The sequence below is a fragment of the Oryzias latipes genome, chromosome 13, assembly GCF_002234675.1.
Source record: "Oryzias latipes chromosome 13, ASM223467v1".
In the NCBI taxonomy this organism is placed as follows: Eukaryota; Metazoa; Chordata; class Actinopteri; order Beloniformes; family Adrianichthyidae; genus Oryzias; species Oryzias latipes.
This window is the reverse complement of record NC_019871.2, coordinates 12,926,058-12,952,389: the sequence shown is the minus strand read 5'-3', so window position 1 is coordinate 12,952,389 and position 26,332 is coordinate 12,926,058. Positions and strand designations below refer to the sequence as shown.

The 26,332-nt window shown below is 37.6% G+C and overlaps 1 protein-coding gene and 1 long non-coding RNA gene across 11 annotated transcripts in view; one reads left to right on the top strand and one right to left on the bottom strand.

Annotated features, from left to right (window-relative positions):
• The window catches only part of mbnl1 (muscleblind like splicing regulator 1), a 93,202-nt gene extending 81,693 nt beyond the window's left edge, over positions 1 to 11,509 (top strand). For 2 of the 7 annotated variants that reach the window (XM_020708221.2, XM_011482486.3), the window contains 6 exons: positions 236 to 289; positions 1,079 to 1,229; positions 4,576 to 4,611; positions 5,722 to 5,813; positions 6,094 to 6,167; positions 8,004 to 11,509. In XM_020708221.2, coding sequence (XP_020563880.1) covers positions 236 to 289; positions 1,079 to 1,229; positions 4,576 to 4,611; positions 5,722 to 5,813; positions 6,094 to 6,150 — 390 coding nt within the window. In that variant the 3' untranslated portion in view covers positions 6,151 to 6,167; positions 8,004 to 11,509. The remainder of the gene's footprint in view (positions 1 to 235; positions 290 to 1,078; positions 1,230 to 4,575; positions 4,612 to 5,721; positions 5,814 to 6,093; positions 6,168 to 8,003) is intronic. The other 5 variants (XM_011482487.3, XM_011482488.3, XM_020708222.2 and 2 more) reach the window with 5 other exon arrangements.
• A 6,522-nt stretch (positions 11,510 to 18,031) lies between these two features.
• LOC105355414 overlaps positions 18,032 to 26,332 on the bottom strand; it is a 43,050-nt gene continuing 34,749 nt past the window's right edge. The window contains exons 2-7 of one of the 4 annotated variants that reach the window (XR_909833.3): positions 22,331 to 22,371; positions 22,136 to 22,201; positions 21,645 to 21,668; positions 21,398 to 21,476; positions 19,352 to 21,318; positions 18,032 to 19,216 (exon numbers count right to left, since the gene is read on the bottom strand). This is a non-coding gene — a long non-coding RNA (uncharacterized LOC105355414). Of the gene's footprint in view, positions 19,217 to 19,351; positions 21,477 to 21,644; positions 21,669 to 22,135; positions 22,202 to 22,330; positions 22,372 to 26,332 lie in introns of all 4 variants that reach the window. The other 3 variants (XR_002291507.2, XR_002291506.2, XR_002291508.2) reach the window with 3 other exon arrangements.

Here is a 26,332-nt window from a genome sequence, read left to right as displayed (position 1 = left end):
GAGAGCCTTAGATCTTTTTAATAACTTTTTGCATGCCTTAGTCTTGTAATTGGTGTATATTGCATTCCAATGATTTGTTTTTTATTTGTGTGTTTGTTTTTTGTATGTTTGTTTTTCTCACCAACCCACAATGCACTGCTGCCCCCATGATGCACCTGCGCTTGCTGGTTTATGTTATTGCGCTTGAACCCCCATTGGCCCATTGCCATCATGTGCTCGCTGCCTGCTAATTAAGACTCAGTCGGCTGTCAAATCTCTGAAGCGACCCCTCGACGCAACCTTTGACCTGGTACTATGATCTTTCACCTTTTAGCTTGGCATGAGGCTGTGTTGTGATAGATAAACCGACTTGTCAACAATGTAAACAATTAACATAGCACTGAAGGGTGATGAACTGACTTCTGCTAACAGTTTTACAGCATTATTATTATGTCAAACGTGCACTTTTAAATACAGGATATTTCTTAAATATCCATTCTGCCGATAGAAATCCAATTTCAATGTCAGTTCATCACCTTAAGTGAATCTTCAATGCCATTTTGGGGCCAGATACCTTATGTGGTATTCTTTGCATGACTGTTTCCCTTTTCCATATTGCATGAGTAATGGTTAAAGAGGTGTGATGACACTCTTTAAATTGCTTACAGAGTACTATTATCATGGAGCTAGCAGTGCAGTCTTCCCCAACTACATTATTTCTGTTGATGTTCCAACAGTGATTGCTATATCATCTTTACCAGTCTTCTTTGCAAAAAGATCTAGATGTTCCTTAGCTAAATGTAAGTGAATGCATCGCAGCTATCACTTTAAATTACACAAGGATAGTAATGACACTCTTCTGGTGAGTGTTTTTGCTGTGCACAGTCACAGTTTGCCAGCTGTACACTCCTTACATCACAATCTGACAGCAGTAGAGTAGTACACGCCTTGCTTGATGTTACATGTTGTAGCTGTACTGATTAGCAACTTTGTCTTCTAATGGATTTTTTTCTCTCTCTCTGTGTCTTGACTGTCACTACCACCATCCTTTGATTTCTTATCACGCCCATCCTTTATTTTGGTGTGGTCCCCTCTTCAGGGGCTCCCTCCCGTCTTGCCTCCTTTACCAAAGAGACCCGCACTTGAAAAAGCCAACGGTGCCACCACTATGTTCAATGCTGGAGTATTCCAGTACCAACAGGCCCTGGCCAACATGCAGTTTCAACAACAGGCTGCTTTTATACCATCAGGTAAGGCCAACGCCCTCTGACAGCCTTGGTTGTATAGCGAATGGAGTTATATTCCTTTCACATGTCTACACAATTGTTTCATCATCTGCAAACAGAAAATGTGCAAAAAATACCTGTGCCAAATAATTGCATGCTGTCCAATACCACTTTGTTCTTCAGTAAAAATACTTGTAGTTGCAAAAAATAAAATAAAATTAAAAAAATAAAGCATGATAATTTACAGCTTTTCTAGCATACTTGCAAAAGGTTTTGAGACTTTTAAAATAAATATATTCTGTCTGAACTGATAAACAAATTAGTTCTGTACCTTTCTTCTGTTAGCACACAATCTCCGTGCCACCTCTTGCAAGCAAAATGTTTCACTGTTGATTAAAATGGATATTTCCTTCATTTCTTGTGGCTACTGTTTATAAATAAAACATTGAATTACTTTCTATTCTCAGTCGAATGCTACGTTCCCAGCGCTCATTCAAGCAGTCACTTCCAATCAGAAGTCTTTGAAAGTGCACAATTATGCCTGTTTCGGGCTTCCACGTTCAAAATTCTTGTGTTCACTAATCACTACATAAGTATTAAAAGCTGTTTTCAGGCTCTATGTACAAAACACGCAACAATTTAACATGTGTTGAAAGTTAAACCAGTTGAACTTTGACCAATCAGGGATAAGAATTTGGTACTGACGGATGGGCGGCGTCCTTTCAATTCACGGAAAAGACAACCATTTTAAAACTGATTGTGAACGATAAATTAATAATTGTGGTTTGTTCCTGGCCAGAATTATATAACAAAGGTTAAAACAGGTTAAGCCTTGAGCAAGATTTGCAAGATTTACACCGCTTCGACATTTCGCACAATGCCTTTTCCAACTGTAAGTAGTGTCTAGTAGCAATAGTCCAGGGAGGACACCATATGCTAAAAGCAACACATGCCCAGAGTGAACGTAGCATAATGCTTTATCATGTGAAGGAAGCCCATATGACTGCTGTCAGCTGAACCGTGAAAAGGGGTTTGTCATGCCAGACGCCCTTTAAGATCACCTGCAGTTGATCTATTGATCAGTTGCTGTTGAATTACTACAGTAATGTCAGAGAAAGCAACAATCATGGTGCTTTAAGTAAAACTTTTATCTACCGTAATTTCCGGACTATAGAGCGCACTTGATTATAAGCCGTACCCGTTACCTTTTTAAAGGATAAAATATTTTGTGCATACATACGCCGCATGCGCCCACATTGAAACATGTGTTGTAGAATGAGGATCTGTATGTGCTGAAACCGCAAGCCGCGTGTGTAAGAAAGAGGGGAGAGCTCGTGCAGCTCAAGAGGGAGCTGCTCTCACTCACTCTTGCGCTGCTCGTACTCCTTCCTCTTACACACACAGCACACTGACACACATACACATTCCTCAACACCTATATAGTCAGTTCATTAGTTAGATAGTTAGTAGTTAGTTGTTACTGTTATTTGTAATTAAAGAATACTGCGTTGGAATTATTACTTGTACCGGTATTCATTTGCGAGATTTTGTGTTGGGGGGGGTAAACCGCGACACCACAATTCCTGCTGTTTCATCAATGCGGTTATCAAAAATCCTACACCGTCACAGCTATATTTCAAACAGTGCATGTGACGCAGCAGTAACACAGCAGCAATATGGTAGTAACAGCACTAACAGGGCTGGTTAAAAAAACATACCGGTAAAAGTCACCAAGAGCAGCAGTAACTTATAGGCCTCCTGTGCACTGAAACCATGGACGTATTCCTCTTCAGTGTCGGATTGGAATAGCATTAGATATTCTTCGGAACACACTCTCTCTGTCTCTCCTTCGTTGTCGCTGTCATTGTCACTCTCATCCTGAGGCAAATTCACTCCTGAGCTTGCGCCGTCATCTCCGTCACGCAGCAGACCGGCTTTTCCAAACCTGTTGGTGATGGTGGATTTTTTCATACTGCTCTTAACGATTGCCTTTAACCTACTTTAAGCTGCGTCATATGCATTTCTTCTTGCATTTTCCATGATGAGATTCTGTTTTTGCTATTCATTCACAAAGCAGGAATTTACATTAAACTTGCGTCTTCCTCGACACATATACCGTATTCCCCCTGTCTCACTCTTACCCTTTCTGCTCGAACGCCCCTAGCGGCTGTTGGAAAAAATGCATTAAAAAAATTTAAAAGAAAAAAAAGCATAAATTAGCTGCATCATTGTATAAGCCGCAGGGTTGAAAGCGTGTAACAAAAGTAGCGGCTTATAATCCGGACATTATGGTATTTGCATTTTATCTCTATACATTTCAAGCATAGCATATCACCAGTGATCTTGTTTGCAGATGCAAAACTTATTTTCAAGTGTGGATGTTACTTCACAACTCCAAAACACCTATGAAAGGAATATGATTCTATGGCCATGCAACTGATGGCTATCAGATAATGACTCTCTGTGCCTGGAAGTGCTGTAGCATCGAAATTGGAGGGGTTTAGTGTAGGTCTTCATCAATGATGGAAAATGATTTGCCTGCATGGATTTTACTGATCCTACAGCAGCTCAGATGTAACTCTGGTGGCAGAAGTGGGATTTAATAATCTAGTAGTTTACCGCATTGTGTTTGTTAGATTCCCTGCTTAGATTAACCCAAAAATCATGGCACCTAATCAGTTTTATATTTTAAATAGGAGACAGATACTTTTCAGACATAAATGAGGACATCTTAGTATTTCTTTTCCAAATCTGCAGACAAATCTAAGCTTTTCTTATAGTTTGTGTGCATTGTATCCCCACATACACAGGTTTTTTCAAAACTGCTTCTCTTTGGACACTCCACAGTCATCTTACACTGAGGCTAATATCCTCATTTTACCATCTAAAAATAGCTCGCCATCGATGCCCCTGTGAGTTCTTCAGAACCTGAGGTTCTCATATGTCTCACAGTGTTGGACTCTCAGGCCACTGAGACACACTGGGGGGGGGGGGGATTCGAGAAGGAGGTCATTCATATAGCGCAAACAGCTGCTGTGTGAATGATGGGAAACAGGGCCAGTGCTAGTATTTACCGTGGTTTAAATTAAATGAAGTGATTGAATGGTAAACTGGCACTTGTCAAGGGTTTTCAATTTATCCTAAGCCTTTACTCTTTAAAATTTGCAATTTTATAAATCAGCTGTGCAGTAACTATTACTTGTGTAATTAGTGGAAATATGTTTCAATTAACAACAAATCTGCTGTACTTAGTTCATTTGGTAAACATTTGCAGGGAATTTTCTGTGCATTCTGTTGGGTTTTTTTGACTCTGTCTTGAATTTTTTCCTTCTCATTCACCCCACTCCCTGCTGCAATGCATGATGGGCAGGCTCGATATTGTGCATGACACCTGCAACAAGTGTTGGTAGGTGCCAGCTTTCCTTATTGATTCCTTTTAAGTCCATTGTAGTCTTTCTAATCTACTACAATCAACTCAACACTCAATCAAAGCAAACCTTCTGGTATAGAAAGTTGGGTTTTACCTAAGAATGGGACATTCACGTATGGTTAAAGAAATAGTCATATCAAAACCTAATGTTTAATTAAGTTAAAAAGTTTCGTTTTCATTTTATTGTTGATTTACCCCGATGTATCTTAGAGACAAGCAATGTCCCTTCCTTTTGCTTGCCACAGGTCTGTCACCAAATGCTTGTTGCAGTTCAAAAAGCCCTGTCCTCACTTACATAGCAAGCTGTCTGACTTCTTGAGCACCTCATTTTAATGTCTGCTAATAAATGCCATATAAACATGAGCCGTTAAAGAAAGAAGGTGAACGTATTCTCTTTTTATGTTATAACAGCAGCAGCAAGTCCTTTTCAATGAACTTTTCCTTTTCAATGAAAACCCTCCCTGTGTTTATGATGACCTACAATTTTCTTCCTCTAAAGCCCCAAAAGTTTTTGCAGTTTTTAAACTTCATGTTAGGCTTGCACAATAAATCGCAAATTTATCGTTATCGCAATATCAGGCTTTCCAATAGGCATGTTGCAAAAGTCGGCGAAAATTGTGATAAATGGTAACCTTAACTGTAATAAAACAATCTTACGCAGCTTGAAGTATTTGAATCCCTTTATGCATTTGACCAATCAGATGGAATTTATGTTTGTCAACAAGATTTTATGTTAGATCCTCGCCTTCTATGTAGATCAGGGTCATTTGGAGTATAATTTAAGTTATGTTGACTTTTATTTAAATTAAGCTGTTGCAGTGAAATGGAAATTATGTATTCAGTTGTTTTTCTATTTGTTCATGTATCCGACGTGATATTGTCATCGCAACATTGAACACTAATATCGCAAACCGCGAGTTTTCCTCATATTGTTTAGCCCTACTTTAAACTCTTTAAAAAAAAAAAAGCAAAATTCTTTCATGTTTATAGCATTCTTTACTCAGACATTAACATGACGAAGAGTGAAGAATAAAACAAGCCCTCAATCCACTCCGGTTTAACTGCTTGTTTGGTCCTTTCCTCAAGTACCCATGATGCACGGTGCTTCTCAAGCCACTGTGTCTGCAGCCACAACATCTGCCACAAGTGTTCCCTTTGCAACAGCAACAGCCAATCAGGTTTGCTCTTCTTGTGTCTCTTCTCACTCTTTCACTTCTGATATCAGCTCACACATGTGTGCCTTTTTGAAACTTATGATCTCCGTTAGCTTGTTAAAGGGGAAAATGCTGGAAACGTACACATGCACATGTGACTTTTTTCTAGACATTTCAATCATCTGTTATTACAAACTCATCCTCATCTTTACTGTCAGTTTTCAAATGATGTTTTACTTATCTGTTTTAATCTCTCTTTTGTCATTCTTCTCCCCCTGTATTTCTCTCCCCTCCTCTAAATTAGATTCCAATAATATCTGCAGACCATCTGACTAGTCACAAGTATGTGACCCAGATGTAGGAGTCTCACTCAGAACAGTATGTACTCTATCTTACTCCTGGGTCTCACACACCTCAGCACACGCCTTATAACGGCAAAAATTGATATATGCACATTCAATGAATGCATTTTCTTAGGTTGACACTTTTTTTTCACAAAATTATCTTTTCAATACAAGACTTTAAAGAATGTTAGGAGGAAAGTTAAATACAAGTATGTTTACTTTCCCAAACAACAACTAAAAAGGGAAAAAAAAGATCATCAATTTTACATTTATCTGTCTCAGGTAAAAAGGAAATGAAGGAAAACACTGTTATAAGAATGTATCAAAAAGTTTACTATAACTGACAATTACAAATGAAATAAATATGTCAATATAACTGTTACCCATCAGTTGCCTTGCATTGCTGAACAGTAGAAGCTTCTTAGCATAAATACACTTTTAGATTTTAAAATCATAAAGCAGCATCACAACATTTTAGGGTAGAGGTTGCATAACAGAATGTTAAATTCAAATTTCACAATTTATTTTGCTTTACTTTGTTTTCACAAAACCATTCTTAGGAGACCCCCCCCCCGCCCCCGCCCGCGCGCCAAAGTGGACTAAACAGCAAAACATGCAATTCCAACATTTGCCCACTTGAGGGCAGTATTTCTACAAAAAGGTGTGACAGTACAAAAAAAATTGTCCTTTGTCCTTTAATTGTCTTTTATTAATTATTTAAGAGCCTGCACCTTCTCATGTTTATGTGGGAGACATTTATCAACTTATAAATGATTCCAAGGTTTTTTAGCGCAGCCTGAATTTTCGCAAGAGGTTTTCATGTCATTGACAACCTTTAGTTTGTTTCCATTTTTAAGTCTGCTGCATAGACCGCAGCACAATCAGACTGAAATGATGTGCACCAGAGTATATAAATGAGCTCGAACTCTCTCTGTCTAGCAGATCCCAGTTTGCTTGTTTGATTAACACCAAAGATGGGTGGGCATCACACTTACAAGGGGAAGAGGAGCATCTGAGGAAACCAACTGTGCTTCGGATTAAACTCATGAGTGTGAATGCACCCTTACATTAAAGTGAAAGGCATCCAATTTAAGATAGCAGAAACCTGGTTTTCAGTTGCCCTTTTTTTTTTGTAAAGTTGACATGAAATCTTAACCTCCTAAGACCTGGCGTCCACATGCATGGACATCACATTTAGGGTTGTATTCCCACAGTAGTTATTTCTGCTTTCAAAGCCCAAGTAACAAAAAAGAAATAAAAAAGCACATCAAACAAGAGCTGGGCTCTTAAGAGGTTAGAGACACGCTAAATATGTAAAATCTTCATTACAGCACATCTAAACTATGTTTTGAAATCATTTTACACAGTAACTATCAAGATAAAGTTAGAAGAATAAAGACCAATGTGTAAATATGTATTCATTGACTGTTTCTCAAAGAAAAAAGAAAAATAAACCTACTTATGGGTCTAAAATAGTTGGAAAGCAACAAAAAAGCACTATAAAGTCCAAAGGAGAGACTTTATCAGTGTTCTATGAAAATTTTGTAGTCCGCAATATAATTATTCAAGGTTTTTAGGATGAATAATTTGGTGTTTAAATGTGTTTTTGTTACTTTTAATAAAGAAAGTTTTAGAATTTTGTAAATTGTAGCTTTTAATGAAATCTTGTATAGCTCCTCTTTATAAAATAATTTTACTTGGTACATTTTACCACATCAGATCTTCAATTGTAGCCATAATCCTAATTTCACTGCTTTAAAAAATATCTTAAAGCATAAGTGGGTTTGATTATATGTTTGCTGCAAAATCTCTTCTTGTTCTGGATTATTGTTGCCGTTAAACTAATGCACTTGTGTGAATGTCTGTCCAGATGAAACTGGAGTGTGCTGGTGTCCAGTCCAAGATCTGCAGTCCCCTTCATGGCCCTAACGTCAAGAGAGGAACAGAAGCCAAACCAAAAGTGGTTTGGGAGAAAACTGCATGTTAACATAGAAGGCACAGTTTGTTAGTAGTGTTTTCCCATGTAGTTATTGCACAGTAAGACAAAAAGAAAAAAGAATACATTACATTTAAGACTGCCTTTCATTTTGCAGAGGCAACTAACCTTTATTCACCAGACACATTTTGAATGTTATCATTAACTAAAATGTGTGGAGCCGATCACAAGTGACTGAATCGGTATGTCTCTTGACCAAGAATCACTTGTTTTTTGTTTATTGGTTAATGGTCTTAAAACTGAATGACTTCATCTGTTTACACAAGCGTGCACCTTCAAAAGAAGTAAACGTAAAACGACGTTCTGACTGAACCATGTGCATGCACGACTATTAGTTTCTAGATTTGCTTTGAATTAAACAGAAATAAGGGAATCTACGTTGAGTGCACTCGGAGGCAAAATAGCAACTGAATGTCTGTGCGCGGTGTCCTTCAAACCTTTGTAGCCTACCTTTCTATCTCTGAAGCACATGTGTCTGTACAGTGCCATACATCTCAGTTATACATGAATGATATTCCAACTGTGCAACCAATTGTTTAATCCAACAATTCCCTTTAATATGCCCTTTTTTTAATATATAGACAGCATGCTGTGTCCATTGTCATTAGCTGTGATTCCTAATAGCAGCAGATGACTAATTTCTCAAATTCTGTGACTGACCCTATGGCGTGTAGACTTCTGTTTTTGGTTTTGTTGCTGATGTCAGTTGTTTAAACATGTAATGACTGGAAGTTGATCTCTAGGCCTTTGTCAGAGACCAAAAGACTCTCCATGATGACGATCTTGTGATAATTAGCTGTCTAATCTGCTGTGAGAAGGCTGTTATAAAGTTGCAAAAGAACAAGTGACTAAAAAAAAGGATTTGTGTGGCAAATAATTGTTTTTACAGTCTTCTGGTTTTGCATTTATGCTAAGGGAAGATGTCAAACCCAGATTCAGCGAGTGTACATATATCTATATAAATAATCAAATGAATTTGAAATTATTTGTTCTAATAACTGAGATGTGTTTTTTAGATAGTCAGCCAAAGTTTATTTGTATTTTGTTTTTTTTTGTGTGTGTGTGTTGATCACCATAATTAGTCGGTATGGTTAGGCTAGAGGGGCTACGTTTAAAAAAAAAAAACTGCCCAAAGAAAAAGTTCAGGTGTTTGTTTATGTTGTGTTAGTGTTTTATTTAGGTAAAATTAATCGGCGGATAGTACAGGGAAAGTGATAAAAATATTTAACGATTGTAAAACTCATCCAAAGCCTTAGAATGTACCATCAAGTCAGCACAATGCAACATGCCATTTTAACCCATCCAGTTGCCTAATGCACACCACAATAACACACACAGAGCACTATGGAATTGTCACTTTTTTGGTCTGTGTTTTCTTTATGATCTTGTACTTTTTAATTCTTCTTTCTTAGACAAGGAGTGTATTTTTTTTTCTCGTTCTGTTTGGAAAATATTTTTCTGGTTTTTAGTTTTGCTTATTCTATTTAACTCTCTAATAATGAATACAGTATAAGGTACAGTGTGTGTTTGTGTGTTGATCATGCACAGATTCCATGAAATGTTCATTTTAGTATGATTACGATTTTAAAGTCGATATTTTCTAAGTTATGCATATTGTTCAACTGTATGCATTTTGTTCATTTCTTGAGTCTTTGTGTGTTCTTTGAACAAAGATGTTTTATATGAGTATCTAACAGTTACAAAATAATAGAACAGGAGGACTAAGTTGTCACTTTGGCAACCATTGCCAATACCTGAGTAATATTTTAACGATTGTAAGGTTTGTAATTAGTCCTATAACGGGAAAAAATTATTATGAAAAATGTAGATCTTAGATGTTTAGAGTAAAAATATTATTTTCTACTGTATCCATTTCAAATAGTAACTATTGTTTTAATATTTCTACTCTCCCTGGAAATTGGGCCATGTTGGAAATCAAGCTGCATATTTAATCACTTTTATGGGCGTGTGCCGGTGGGGTCGAGGTGAAGGTGGTGATGGGACGCCGAGTCTCTGCACTCGGCTCTCACTTTACCAACTGCAACAGCACGGGTGGGGTGGGGAATACTGAGGCTCTAAAGGTGATAAAGGTTGACTTTTTTGCACTTCTGTACATAGTCAAAAAAGAGAGAATCGTGTATATTGAGATCTTATTTTGAATAAAAAAAAGAGAAATAATGTCTATAATGACAAGGAATTTTGCTAGGATAATAATAATAAAAAAGGCTGAACAAAATTGCTTGCATTAAAAGGGCACTGAGATCTCACTCTCGTACCCCTTTCAGGAAAGGCCAAGTGTTGCTCTTCTTTTTTGTCAGCAGCTTGTAGTTTGCCAGGTAACCTTCCGGAAGGAGGCGCCCACTGCCCTCCAGCATAAGAGAGCCTGACTGGGTTTGTCTGGTCCCTTAACCTGTGGAAAGGTTTATATGGCGCGACCACGCCCACCCAGGTCCAACCAATCACAACTTGTCCTGTCTCGACCTTGCTCAAAGAGGAATGCATGTTAAAGAAAACCATATTTTAAAAAAAATCACAACAGTAATACTGAATAAGAGAACACTTACACAGAAAGATGTATTTACAGTATACAATATTCTATCAGTGTAATGGAATAAATATATTTAAAAGATACATAAATAGAATAGTGGTTTTAAAAATAAGTACAAATTCCAGACTATACTAACTAAAGTTTAACTTCTTGGGGAGTTCAAACACATGCAACACAAACACCATAGCTATAAGTATGTTCTTTATGTTTATGTAAGCTGTGCCTCTAGTAGATGAAAGTGACTTCAAGGGAATGTAGTTCAGCACCAGGCAGAACTTAAAAAGACTGAAACACCCTTCTCTGGTTTTTATCTTTTAATGTGTCGGTCTAAAGTTTTGAGGAATTCGGTCATTTCACATCTACAAGCATGCACACTTGCATCTATGAGAAAATGTAAACTTTTTTCTTTTTTTTGGTTTATTTTGTTTTGGATTTATTTTCTATGCTTTTAGTGCTGAGATGATGTGTTCTGTCTTCTACTGCAGTTTGTTTCTTGCTAGTTTTACTGTTCCAGGCCCCCTGAAAGGATGTATCATGTTTGCATGGCCTGTCTGGAAAGCACCTGTAGAGACTGATTTCCATTGACTGCAACATTCTAAAGCCATAAAATATAATCGTCTGACTGAAACGTGGGGAGGAAAGACAAATGGGTGGTGCACGGTACCATTCAGATCATGAAGGGTACTTAGCATGAGGTGCTGTCCAGATTATGATGTTTGTGTGTACTTAGGAGAAAGCCCAATCATTTTTTCATGGGGCCTGCATTGCTAACTTTGATTCTTGCTGTTATGAATAAAAAAAACAAATAAAAATTTATAAATGAAAGGAAAAAGCAGTCATTTATGTGTCTGTTGGGGCAGGGTCTGACGATAAAAAAATAAAAATAAAAATAGTAAAGGAGCTAAAGAATATTTTATTATTGGAATTCGTTTACTTACAATCAAAATAAAAAAAAATGATAGTCACGTAAAAGATATATGTCTAACCGAGATATACACTGTATTAAACTTAGTCATGAATTGATTGAAGAAAAAAGTGTAAAAGGTTAAAGAAGAAATAAAAATACACACATACAGGTATGGATATAAAGATTTGTAAATTTGGCCATTATAATTTCTTTAAATTGTAAATAAGAATATTTTCACCTTTGCAAACAGTATTGAATTGGTGCATTGAATCCTTTAAAAAATAAAGTATATCAAATAGAGTTTGATAATATTTTATTTGTTTTGACTATAATCCATTATTTTGGTACTTGACAAAAAAATCTCCACTTGTTCTGATCAGAACTGCATCATCTATGCAAAATAATATAAAATAAAATTCATAAATAGGTATGAGATTAGGTACATTTGCTTTTTCCCACGTTTTCAAGCAATGAATCAAACTTCACTTGACTGTAGTTATTAATAGGTTGGACCAAGTCACAAGTAAGTCTCAAGTCTTTGTCCATATTCCGAGTCAAGTCCCAAGTCAAATCCAGTTAAATCCCAAATCCCGTCCCAAGTCAACACCAACAAGTCTTAAATTGAGTCCAAGTCCTACATTTGAATGTTTCAAGTGCTTTCAGTCCTTTTAACAACAGAGTAATATTATTTACACAGACTATGTGTGCTTTTAGAAAAAGTATTTATTTATCGCTTTAAGATTTCAAAATGATTTCTCTAGAACAAAAGCCTCCTTTACCTCATTTGTAATTGTGGTAACCCGGAGATGGAAGGGAGCCAGGGTCAATATTAAATCCCATCCGCCACAAACTTAACTGCACATCACTGGTCTGTAGTGAGGGGTTTCCACAATTACAAATGAGGTAAACTAGGCTTTTGTTCTAGAGAAATCATTTTATATGTATAATATAATATAATTTATATAATCATATAAATTGCATATAAATTGCATTTACAGTGGACAATTATTATATCATATAGATCTTGTGATGGCAGGTGAGGATGATGACAGGGGAAGCACTAAAATACAGGCCCAAACGCCCACACCTGCATACTAAAAACCATTAAAGCTGTAAATGCTTTAAAAAAAAAATAAAATAAAAAAAAAAGGAAGGAAGGAAAGCAGCAAATCTTAAAGAATTTAAGAGGACTTGAAACCCCAAGAGAGAGAAGGGGGGCTATTTACCAAAACATAACACCACAAAGCACAGCAAGATGAGCAAAAAAACAAAAATACAAAAAAATTAATAAAAAAAACATGCAACATCTCCATGAATTCTGTAATAATGTTCGCTGGATTTCTATCAGGAAACAACCACGAATAATGTAGCCCGGGGCACCAGCCGCCCCACTGCTCCCACTATTATTGCTAGCGGCCATGAGTTAAAGCTCGTGTCTCGCCCAAAAATGTCAAAATCACCTGTGGATTCTCTGAGATTAAACTGGACTGCCTGCACACTCACTCAATGTAATACTAACAGAGCGTTTGCTGTCTCTTTCATTCATGTATCTGCAGCTAGCCTTTAAGCTAGCATCAGCTTTCATTCAGAACTTACCGGTCTTTATGTAACTTCAAGTGTTGGATGAAGTTAGTTGTTGTTGAGTCTGTTGGTGATACTTTTATCCGCATGTTTTGCAAACTGGAAACCACTTTTTTGTTGACAACCTCATAACTTTTCTATCGGAACAGGAACTGGCTGTAAATTTGCTTAATGGATTAATTTCCTGCAATTTGGTTGGATTGTTGGATCAAACTAACTTGGACCTATTTTGATGGGATGTCCTTTAAACATCACACATGGTTGTAAACAGAGACAGAGAGAGACCACGACACAGACTTTGTCAGAATACTTTTTATTATTTAAAAAAGTAAAATTTGGGGAAAAATAGCAAGAATTTACGAGTCTGAGGGCTAAAGTCGGAGTCAAGTCTCGAGTTACTGATGTTAAAGTCCAATTGGAGTCTAAAGTGGTCAAATTCATGACTTGAGTGTGACTCGAGTCCAAGTCGTGTGAATGGAGTCCACACCTAAATAAATGTAATGAATCTAATGTGAGCTTGATTGAGTTTGATACATATGTGTGATGTCTTTGTATTAATGCTTGAAATAAACCAATAAATCCAATCCTTGGTTTCATTTACAATGTGCAGGGATATTGAAATTGTCTTAGGTTGACAGCATCTGGACCTCTTCCTTTGTTTTGTCTTTTTTGTTGCCATATCTGGACCCTTATGTGATTTTTTTTCCACTTCTAATGGCTCATTAAATCTTTTGGCCACTGCAGTCAACCCACAATTTGTTCCTCCTGTTTTCCAGCTTTTTTGTTTTAGTTTATTTAAACTCTATCATGACTGCAGTGACATTTCCCTTAGAGAGGATAAATTAGGTGATCCACCGTCTTCTTCTCTTTGATTTTTGCCTCATATCAGGGAGGTTAGGCAACTTCTCAGGCATGAAATAAATAGTAAATGGCATTTTCTTAGAAGGCGCTGTCCTTTTTTATGTCATCAAACCCTATGGTACTGTTCACACACATGTATATACACTGATTGCAAAGCACCTTATAACCCTGCGTTCTTGTGTAATCACCATACTTATCTAAGATAAATGTGAAAAATTATGTTCTCTAATTCTGAGTTCATTTATTCCAAAGAAATCTAAACTTTAAAATATTTGGTCTTTTAAAGTACTTTCACAAGCTTTATTTTTTCCCCATATGAACAAACTTCTTCCTTTTTTAAAGATGTGAATATCAATAAAACCACTAGATGGTTTTATTATTATTCCAAAGAAATCTGAACTTTAAAATATTTGGTCTTTTAAGGTACTTTCACAAGCTTTATTTTTTTCCCATAAGAACAAACTTCTCCCTTTTTTTAAGATGTGAATATCAATAAAACCACTAGATGGCACCATCTCTGTGTAAATTAAAGCACTTCAGACAAAGCACCTGTCAGATGAAAGTGGACAAAGGACTGTGCATATACAAAATCAAACCCCACAATCCATTTCTACTTTTATTTTACAGGTTTTTGTTGAGTACCGATCTGCATCCTATGTTACGTCAGCCACACAATCCAAATATTCAAAATGTGCATGGAGATCGATTGAGAAAATTATGTTTTTTTCTTTTGTTGTCTGTTATATTCACTTTTCCTCTTCACTCTTACGGGTTATCCTTCTATCATAGACCTCCTCCTCTCTGTCGCAGTCTTCTCTTTCCCTCCCAAATCCCTCTCCTTGTCTCTTTATTCCATCTCCTTGTGCACAGTCCACAGGCCTAATGGAGCATTGCTGATCCAATTAGAGCCGTTTCTGTGGCTCGCCTTACAAAGTGTGATATGCAACCTCATGCCCGTAACACACCATGACTCTCGCTTGCCATTCCTTCAGCATGCCTGGATTGTAATTCTCTTTTAACCAGCCCCCCCAAAAACACAAATGAATTTTTTTTGTGTTAGTATGTCACCATGAGGTCCAAAGCCAACAAGCTTTTCAGAATAGAGACACCAAATATCAGCATTTAAAATTTAAACACAGATTTTCATTTTTTTTAGGTCAGAATGATGTTACAGTTGATGAGCCCTCAGTGATGATGGCTCCAGATGGTGTCAAAATCGGTGTGTTGGTGACAAGCAGCTCAAGCAGAAAATGACATAAAGACTCACACAGATGTTCGTTGATTTGTTTTTTTTGGGAAATTTTGCTTTTACCAATAAAGTATTGGCGCATATTTGAATGACTGCACAATCAAAACCATGTAGTAAATATCTTAGTAAATTAAAACTGTAGAATCTGAAAAAAAAAAATTGTAATTCAAGATCATTTATAACATGTTTTGCTTTTTGAGGAAAAGTGGGTCCAAAGGCCTGCACAACAAACTGAAAATTTATCTTCATCATCATATGAGCAAGACGTGAAAAGACGTGAAATGCGACAAATGATAGCCCTAAAAGTTTACAGATATGCTTGAACAATCTCATGACGGCTTGAAGTATTTAACGACTCAAATAAAGCCTGATAGGATTGATTGGTCATGCTGTTAACCAATCAAATGGAGCCTGCCTCACTTGTAGCTTAGGGTCATTTGAAGCATATTTTAGACCATGTTGACTTTTATTTCAATAGAACTGGTACAGTGAAATGGAAATGATGCATTTGATTATTTTTTGTTTTGCTATATGTATCGCAAGTCAAATTGTATTGAGCACTGATGTCAGATTGAAGGTTTTCCTCAGATTGTGTAGTCCTACTCCAAACTATAAAAATGTTCAGATGTAACGACGACACCGACAATCATCTTTTTACAAACTGATCATCTTCTGAAAAGTCTGCAGCGTTGTCCTTATCTCAACTGTAATCCTTTGCTGTTACTTTGTTGCTCTTATCTGACTCTTTATTCACTCACTGGATGCCACTGAAGGCCCAGCTGTAGTGCTAGTGTACATGTTTGCACACAGGTTTGTGTGAATTATAGTAAGTGGTCTTGAGTGTGTTCTCCTTTACAGTAAGTGTCTGGGAGAGCATCCCTGTGTTGATGGAAAAAGGAAAGAGGCAAGTTGGGCTAATCAGATATGCTGAAAGAGGAGAGGTATTGATCAGGCCGTTTGAAGCTTATCCTGGAATTTAACACCATATGTCCCAGCACCGCCGACAAACTTGTGTTTTGACAGCCGTGTTACCAAATGATGACACCGACAAAGACCTAGTTAAACTTTTTCTATCCAAAAAGTGACAACATTTCCCAGTAGACGCCCCGAAATGTCAGACATACAGTGGTCAAAATACCACGGTCGTTTCACAAGCCCCCTCCCCTGTTGCCAGTTCCATTCTCAGGGTGAGCTTTTAGGCAGTGGAATAATCCTTTTGACTCCTCTCAGGTCATTCACACTGCCTGTGCAAAGTCAAAAATCCCAAAAGGCAAGACAAATCCTTTTTATGAAGAATATGTGTATGAATATTCACATTTATTTTAGTCACATATATTTTAAGTCCATTAAAAGGACAATGTAAATCTTTTTTTAGTTAATCATGAAGTGATTAAACTAAAAACTGAGCTTTTTTTCACTCGATCCAACTGAACCTTAATGTAAAAGTAAGACTTTGCAGCTTCTAGATAGCAAAAAACAGCAGAGAACCCCAACGACTTGCAGTTCCTTCTCTGTTGGAGTCTGGGTGACACAAAGGGGGCACTGAAGCCACAGCTGTACCCAGAGATGAACTGTCACTATTCAGCTGGCGACAGGATGTCCCCTGGCATCACATGGAGCTCACAAAGACGAGGTCAGAAGGCATGTTGTAGCCCTGATTAGCATACTGTGTGATGTCCTTTATTGAGAGTTAATTAGATAGTCATTTTCTTTCTGTGCCTTTTGAGGATACGTGAAGAAACTGTGGAGAACTGCACTGTGAGAGTAGACCCTAAAGAAAGAGCTCACTGTTGAAGGAAGAAGATGGATGAAAAAAAACCTGTAATGTCTGTGGTGTCGGCTAAATTTCATCATTGTGACAGGCCTCTGTGGACAGCTGGGAGGATGAAAAAAGGAGTTGTCAATGAGAAGCCAAAATGAATTAAAGTTAGTCATGGTGTCTCACTGCAACTTATGAAGGTGAGAAGAAGAGAGTGGGGCTGCCTAGGACCACCGACTGTTCAGAGGGAAGCTTTATGTGGTTAACATAGACACGGCAAATAATTACTCCACTGTAAATGTGATTTACATAATCCTTCCATCTCAATAATGGCTTTTCTGAATGACGCTTTTGCTCATTCTCAATATGTAGTCCGTGTCGAGTGTGCATGTCATGAAGCAGCCTGTTAACATGAGCTACAAGTGAGCTGTGGTGGAAAAATGGCATCTAACTCTCCATGGGTGTAATTAATTTCCTGTGATTTAAGAAGACTAAGCAGGATCACTGCTGAGACAGGCAGATTGCAGCCCAGATCCCAGCGAATGCAGAGTGTCTCCTCTGTTCCTCATCTCTGATCTCTTGCCTTTAATCTATGGATGGTTCTGAAGTTGCCAAAACACCCATCTAGACACATTTGATTCTAACTGATCTGGAGCCTTGACCAGACTAATTAATGCTGTTCTGTAATTTAACACAAACTTTTCCAGTCACTGCTTGGTACACTTTAGGTACTTAATTTGGGTAAAGTAGCCTTTTCCACTCATGGCAGTTTGCTCATATGTAAATCGGTGCATTTAAAAATTTTAGGAACTTTTAGGAACCAGAGGTAAATGTCATATTAGCATTTTTGAATAAAATGTCTCCAGCTTTAATGCTGGCTTTGACACATTTTGTCCTTTTGGAGGCGATGAGTTTTAATAACAAAAGGTCCTACACACAAATACTTTAGTTTTATGGGAACATTCAAAGTTTGAAAGAAAAACAACAACAAAAAATAATAATTTCACGTTTGTCTTTATTTAAACTGTTCGCTTTTTTTTGGTCAAAAACGAAGGTATAAAAACATCCATCACTTAAACGTTACTTTTTTGAAAAATTCCTGTACACCAGACTCCTTTTCTTTTCGCCCACTCCTCCACCACAGCTTCTAGTAATTTCACCTTTGTGAGTAAATGTGAATCTTTTTTTCCATAAAAGCATTTATTCCTTGATTTCCCAAGATTCTTTGAGGTTTTCATGCCTATTTCAAATGAAATATACCTGAAATGTTTTAGCAGTCTAACCTTTTTCTTTTCTTTTTCTATGACAATAGTCTGAGTTTTTTTCTTTTCCCACATTTTGACAATTCAATTCAATTCAGTTCAATTTATATCCCAATAATATATCCAAATATCATAACACAGTTGTCTAAATGGGCTTTACACCAATGATTGTCCAAAAAGATAGAATCAGTCATAAAATATGAACAATAGCTAATTGCTAGATTAAACTAGACTGAACCTGAACATCCCTGACCCTAGACCCTCCTTTATGTTCTATTAAAAGAAAAAATTTGTACATTTTCATAAACCATACTCTATGGCTTGGTGTGAATTTTCGAAGCGGTGCAAATCTCGCGAATCTTGCTCCAGGTTTTATGAAAGACTTTGTGTCATATAACTGGCAAAAAAAAACCTATTATTAATTGTTCTCCATAAACGATTGGCATTCCAATGAATTAAAAGTAGAGCCATCTAAACACACATTTATGTGTGTTTACAAAGTTGCTTGACGGTGGCTGCAGAGGGCTGTGTGACCGTGGCTTTAGTTGTAATTTTTGTGTTCAGCTTTCCCTCTTGAACCTTTTCCTTTCCAGCAATTCCAGTGCCTCTGGTGAATGGGTTTAGATGATTATGTTCCTGTTCAGTGACCTGCAAATGTTTTCTTACAAGGGTTATTTTAAATCAGTTCCTTTGGCTTTTCTGTCTTTAAACATGTCATTGCAGCAGTTGAGCAGCATGAATACTATAAAACACAATGGAGTCATTTGACTATTTTAAATCAATGTTAACCAGCAGAGAAAATTTCTTTGAGGAAGGCAGGTTGTGTAATTTCCTGGGAAAGTAGCTCTTTCTTCAGTACATGGGGTGAGAAGTCAAACTTCATTTTCCTTTAGGCCTCTTGGAGTTTGTCAGTTAAAATCCTGTAAAAAAAAAAAATAAGAGGGAATAAATTGGACGATTGTACTGCTAAAATAATGAAAGCTCATTTGGTGAGTAAGAGGGAAACCCTTGAGATTATTCAACAAATGGAGTTTCTGAAAGGATTCCAACTTTACCTCTCTCCTCTGAAGCTATTGACGGATGACATCTGTTAATTTAATTTCCTGTAAAGTTAAAGTCCCAATAATCGGCAGACACCCGACAGTGTGAGATTTGTTCTCCATTTCCTGGAGAGGGGGGGGGGGGTGAACTGTGATAACAGCACAAAACATTTGAGGAAGTAAGCGCCTTTAATTCAACATTTCAGACAGTATCCACTGCAGTAATCACATTAAAGATTTTCACAATCAGAGTTATAGGAATGCTGCAAATTAGTTTTTTAGACCAGGGATGGTTCAACTATTTAATCTGGCTGAATGAACGCCTGATCAGAATAAAAATGAGTCATGTAAACACGCCATTCGAAATACTCTGCCCCGATCTGACTCATTCGGATCAACATTTCTTTCCAATCGAGACAGGTGGGTCACACCGATTGTTGATCCCATCGTGATGCATATACTCAGTTTATTCCTGTTACATCCCACCCCAAGGGAGGGAGAAAATAGGTAACATAAAGAAAAATAATATTTAAGCCGGTAGGGTCAAACTGCCAGGACAGCCGTTTATTAGCTGGACAGATGCAAATGGGGTTAAAGAAGATAACTTAAATTCTCAGGCACTATAGCAATAACTAACAAAACCTAAAGTGGAACTCAAACTAGAGGGACATTACCAAGACACGAAAACATAAACGAAAACAAAGACCACATGCAAGAAGAAAAACCAGGCCGTTTCCACCGGCTTCTTATGCCAAGACCGACAGCAGGGGCAAGCTGACAAACTGATTCCTCTCAGGAATTCAGCTGCCACTGGAACAGGGGCTGCCGAGGCTTTTATGATTCCCGCCCAGCCTCATGATTGGAGGAGGGAAGGAGGCCGCAATCATCTCCTGCAGGAGGTGACGTCAGACGGTGTGGTGGAGTTCTGCAGAGGATAGACACACAATGTCTCAATGTAACGTATCAGACACTGCAGCTAGAGGGTGTCTTTTATTTTGAAAGGAAGTCATGTGAACCTTTGTCAAAAATTATTAACTATTTCATCTGGAGAAAAAAGGCTATTTTCTCTTTATGCTCATATTTTATTTATACCAAAAAAATGATAGTTAACTTATGTTTCTTTTAATAGTAACAAAAATCAAAATACACAGCAGTGTCTTTTTTTCTTTTAGGGTGAAATGGGACTGCTGGGTTTTGGTCAGTGATAAATGAACCTGAATGGTTCTTTAAGTATTGAATGTTGCAGACCTGTGTTCTAAAGGAGGATGTCTAGCATCAAGTTTTCTGTGATTTTAAGGCTTTGGACTGAGCTTTGGACCGAGCTTTGGACCTGAACTTTGCATGACTCCTTATTGTTGCAGCTTCTTTGAGACCAAACAAACATACAGAGCATCTGAAGCACATTTAAGGCCAACAAGATTTTATTCCTTCAGAAATCTTTTCCGTTCCACTTTGACTTTTATGGTCAATTCTGCCACCTCAGCGTCATAATCAAAGAGTCCATGGACTCTGAGTCAACAGAGTCACTTTGGGGACCCAGGCTGCATATAGTCTTCTAGTGCAACATGGCTGATCTGTAGGGTGGCGGTTTCTCCATCAGAGGGCTGAGGAGGCTGCTACACCCACACATCTGAGCTCTTAAAGCAGCCGAAGACACTCGTGGAGCAGGAATGTAGAGCCATGAGTCAGAGTTTCAGAGTCTCTGACAGAGAAAAACTCTGTCAGAGATGATGTGGAGCAGCTGGTGGGAGCAGAAGACACCAGAGAGGATTTGATGGCTATCCTAATGCAGTGTGCCAGAGCTGCCAGCCATGGTCTCCATCAGCATCCCCGTTGTCAGCAGAGGGAAAGCTGTGGCCTACAACAGAATGTCCAGATCCAAGACATCAGGATTTCTCGTGAAAATCCTAACAGTCAGACTGAGGCTGTGCAAACATGCTCAGTCACAATTTGGATTTGGTCTCCAAAGACCTCATGTCCTGCTATAGTGGAAAAGTCTGTGGTTGATTTCATAAACAGTAATTCCTGCTGCTAGCAAATGTGGAAATGACAGAGTCGTACCTTCAGCTTCCCTCCTGCCAGCATCTTCTTAACTTACACTTTGCAACATCTGAGACTGGCGGAAGGCGCTGAACCAAAGCTGAACAAGGAGAGGAAAGAAGAGCAAAGAAGTGTTAAGGTCACACAAGGTCAAGAGTGCAGGTCATGTTAAATAATGTTGCAGGAATTCAAAGAGGAAGACTTTGTTTGACTTTTTCTCAAAGTATTAAAAGAAAAGAAAAACACATATGAAAGAGCAAAGACTTACCATCATTTTTTTTCAGTCTTCTTTCTAAAAACAAATACAAAACAAGAAATTGCTGTAAAATTTGTCAATCGGAAATTCAAGCAAGAAAAGAGTTTAAAAGAAACTTAGGTGCTATTCAAATACTGTACTTTAGAACATAAAACTCAACTAAACAGTCAACAATCTAATCTTTAAAAAAAAACAAATGTAAAAACTAATTTAATTTAAATTCGAGAAAGAAAAAAAGGAATGTGAGTTCACACATAGGTGAACCGCATTGTGGAGGACGGCTGGAGGGCTGAGGTCCAGGAGCTCGCAGACACTGCCTCTTCTCTGGACGCTTCTTATGCAGGTGAACCAATAGATCCAGTATCAGCAACATGAAAACCATCAAAAACCTCTGAAACATCAGAGCTCTGTGTGCTTTTTGTCCAGAATTCTGATTTTTGTCTCAATGTAGCATATCAGACACTTTGAGGTGTTGTATGACAGACAGCTGCTGTCATGTTTACCTTCTGGCACCTGGTAAATGATCTTCTCCTCTGCTCCACAGGCCCCTGGAGGGCCGGAGGCAGAACCTTTGACAGACAGAAAAATGGAGACACAGGATCATTCAACTGCAGCCTTTACACCGGGGCAGCTTTGGGGATTACTTTGTAAAATAAAATGACAAACTGGAAAAACTCATTAATATCTGGAGTGCTCACTTGTGCTTTTGGAGCAAAGGTGCCATTGGCCTCCTGGCTCTCTGTAACAGCATCAAATGCAGGTAAGAGATGTAATCTGGTTACTTTAGCAACATGAAAACCACAGAAGCCTCTGGAACTTCAGCACTTGTTTGCATTTTCTCTAAATGAGCTGTTCTTTCATTCTAAACATCCAAAAGTGTGACATTTAACAAATACACAAGTACTCAACAAAAGACCATTAATCATCCTACTCACTTTACGGATGAATATTTGGAAGCAATTAAAGTTGCAGTGAGCTAAAGTGATTTAAGGTAGAAAGTTCAAACATATACTTGATGCATAAATGAAACATGTCAGAGACGTTTAGATCAGACAACTGTTGTCATGTTTACCTTGTGTCCCCTGAGACACAAGGCAGAAATTGTGTAATTTCACAGTAATTGTGGTCCCCAAAGGGGCTTAATTTGTCACTCATCTGGAATGAAAAACATACAATAAAAGGTGGGACTCCAACTCATTCTAGAATAAAAATATCATAATTTTCAACCTTAAAAACTAAAGATGAGAAACCAAAGTGTAAACGGAAAGCAATGTTTCAGAAAAGAATCAGTAATGAGAAGCTCCATGATTCCTGTTCATCAGGTTAGGCAAAAAGTGGTGAAGATGATGTATATAGCCAAAAGGCAAATAAGTGATGGAGACGATCTCTAAGATAAAACATGTGTAGTCTTGTGTACAAAAACCTTTGGGCCCTCTTTAAAAAAAAACACACAATGAGAACATGCCTAAAAGGGCATCCACTTGGTAAAAAAGAAAACATATATATTTAAAAAGGAATGTGCTTGTGCTAATTTCCTGAACTCGTAAGACAAAACTTTTCTATTCCTCTGGAAAAAAATATTACTAGTTTTTGCCATTTTTATTGATTTATTCTTTTGCAGCTTTGCAGCTCCATATCATTGAAGCCTCAGAGGTTCATTTTTGCGTTGCTGTCCTTTCCCTTGGAGCCAATAAGAAAAGATAGATTGTTTCACTTCTTGGCACCCTTTTCTCCCCACATGTAACTCACTGCCTCTTCACTTCTCTTTCCATAATAACTGTCACTTTCCCTCTGTTTTAGGCTCCTGTTCGGCTCCTCCTCCCTCCTTTGGTTTATTCATTCAACCTTTTGGTCCCATTCTCTGCCACGCTGCTGTCAGAGCTTTCTTCTCCAGGGATGTCCCTTTGCATGTCCTCATAAAGCTTCTGTTATCCTGTGCTTCATCTGTGTGTATTGTAGTGTAAAATACTGACAGCTGAAACAGCTTCTTCTACTGGAAAACCGCCGCATAACAGTTTTCTCTCTTGTTTTAGTGGAATTATCAAATTAACGAAAGCCAGCCAACTACTTCATATCCTTCCTTCACGCTTTTATTTTGAAAGAGCTAAAACAGAAACCACTACCTATGTATTTAAATGTGCTCATTTTATGTGATATTAGACAACTGTTGCATGTTCAATCGAATAAAGAAAGAAAGGAGTCAAAGCGTCACATTCTTAAAACGTCTTTGGGAAAACTTTTTTAGGAAATTTGACCTACAGTCATTGAAGCATGCCTTCATTTCCATGCGTGTTGAGGGGGATAACAAAAAGTTAATATGCGTGTTGCATCATGCCACACTGACTTTTAGCCTCTCGAATTTCCATTTTACTTCAGTCTTTGACTCCTTCTTTTGAATAGAGCTGTTGCAAAACACTCCTAAGCATGTTTAGACCAGCACGCTCACTCACACACCACACAGTCTACCCAAACGCTAAGGGAGTCATTTATCACACTTCTCTGAGACAACCAGTGATCTGTGCTGAGCACGATAGACCTTCACCTGAGGAAGTCAATGAGAAAATCCACAGCCTTATCTATTGTTCAATGGGAATGTTTAATTCTACGCTGGCTGGATACTTTAGTGGAAAAGCTGTCACCGCTTGGATTTGTTCAGCCAAGCAATTGAAAGAGTTATTAAAGAAATATAAATCGTTATTATTGCAAACAGGAAAATCCGGTTGGGATTTCAGGGCAGAATGTTCAACAGCAGCTCGGCTCCACCACGCATAATAATTCTGTTAAATTAAATTTAAAAAAAAGTTACTTACACTATCTTAAAATGTTTACAAATGAAATAAACTGTCTTTATTTGGAGGTCACAAATGGACAGATAAGAATGTGTAGTAGACATGGCCATAAATGGTTTGGGCTAATATCACAAAATGCTTATATATTGAAATAATTGGGTTAAGGTCTGGGATCCTTGGATTTGTGTTGCAGTGATTTCTTATGGGAATGTCTTTATACATGCAAGAACAGCCTAATGAATGGTGCTACCTAACAAATTTCACAATTTTCCACTTTGATATGTTACTTTGCTCTCTTTTGGACATGTGGACACATGTTAATAAGAATGTTTATTTTATATCTGGGTAAAAATGTTTAACATAATCCATTTAGATGCCACGTAAAACAGTGTATTTCTTTCATTCCCCCTCAGTGAGACCTCCTATTTTTTAATGGTCAACAGAACTGGACTGTGTTCAGCTTTGGAAAAGCAAAAGTCATTAAAGAAACATTTTGCTTCGATTTCTTTTTTCTTTCTCAGAGCTGTGAGAAGGTGGCAGAGTTCACTTTAATGGAGGTTTCTACAGGAAGCTTTTTACAAGCATTAGCTGCATGTTAGACCAGTGGACTTCATTTAGCTGAATGGTCACACTCAGAGGTTTACAATGAAGAGCACCATTAGCTCCTGTCCTCAGCACTTTGTGTGAAGCAGGTATGCTTTCGTGTTTGCTGGTAAAACATAGTAGAGAAACAGCTATCACTCCTTTTGAAAACCTATTCACATATTTTAAACCCGCATTATAGTGTTTGACAACACTAAATCAGTTTAAGAGCATTGTTTAAGCTTATTTTTGTGGATTCTCTTTTTGTATTTGTGTTAAAAACTGAATGGTTCATCTATTTTAAAAGTGTTCCCAGTGGTCTTTTAATTCAGAGTATGCCATTTTTAGCTAAAATGAAAAATAAATGTCATTTTTTAGGACATGCAGTCTACAGAGCTGCAGGAGTTCAACAGAAATCCGCCTCTGAGTTTTGGGCCACTGGTGGAGCGGAGTAAGCCGGAGCTCACTTCCCATCTTCATTCATCTGCTCCTGATTTATAATGATTTAAACATAGAAATATTATTAAAAACAATTTTAAGCTTAATTTTCTCAGTATGTGTCCTCCATCATGAGAAAGATGTCACAAGAACATGTTAAAAACACTAAAAATGTGGTTTTAATCGGACTGGGTGTTGTAAAAAGTTATATAAAGGAAGAAACCATGTCATTGTTCATCACAGTGCTAAAAAAATGAAATTGGTAATACTTTAATTTAAAAGACTGCTGCAACAAATGCAACATCAATACGGCCTTTTAAGGGTTTTCGAACCTTAAGACGGCATTCCTCTGAAGTGAGTGCCCATTATTCTTACATCAATCCTCTGAACCCAACAGGATGGAGTCGAAGTCCACAACCATTTTCATTTATCAGATGCTCTTCTATGTTAAAATCCAAGTTTGGCTTAGAGATACTACAGTAGGTTCCACATAAAAGTATGTATAGGTACAAAACTCTTGAAAACCCCTTATTTCCTTTCAAAACCCTCTTATTATAGTCATAAAGAAGGAATTTGTGTTTGTCTCAACTGATACCACAGCTGAATGAGTCAACACATAAGACATGCTTTCATACACTGCAGACAAAAATGGAGCTAACTGTCTTTTTAAACAATCCTGAGCCTGAGTTTTACTGGGATAAATATTTGTTTCAATGTAAATATATAGAAATGGTAAATGATGCATACTTATTTGGCACTTTTCTGCTTTCCTTGAAGGTCTAAGGAGTTTTCCAGTCCCAGTTCCATTCACCCACCCACACCTCAGCTGCGGTTACATGGACAAAAGTAATCGGAACAGCGCCTGATCAGAATAAAAATGCGTCATGTAAA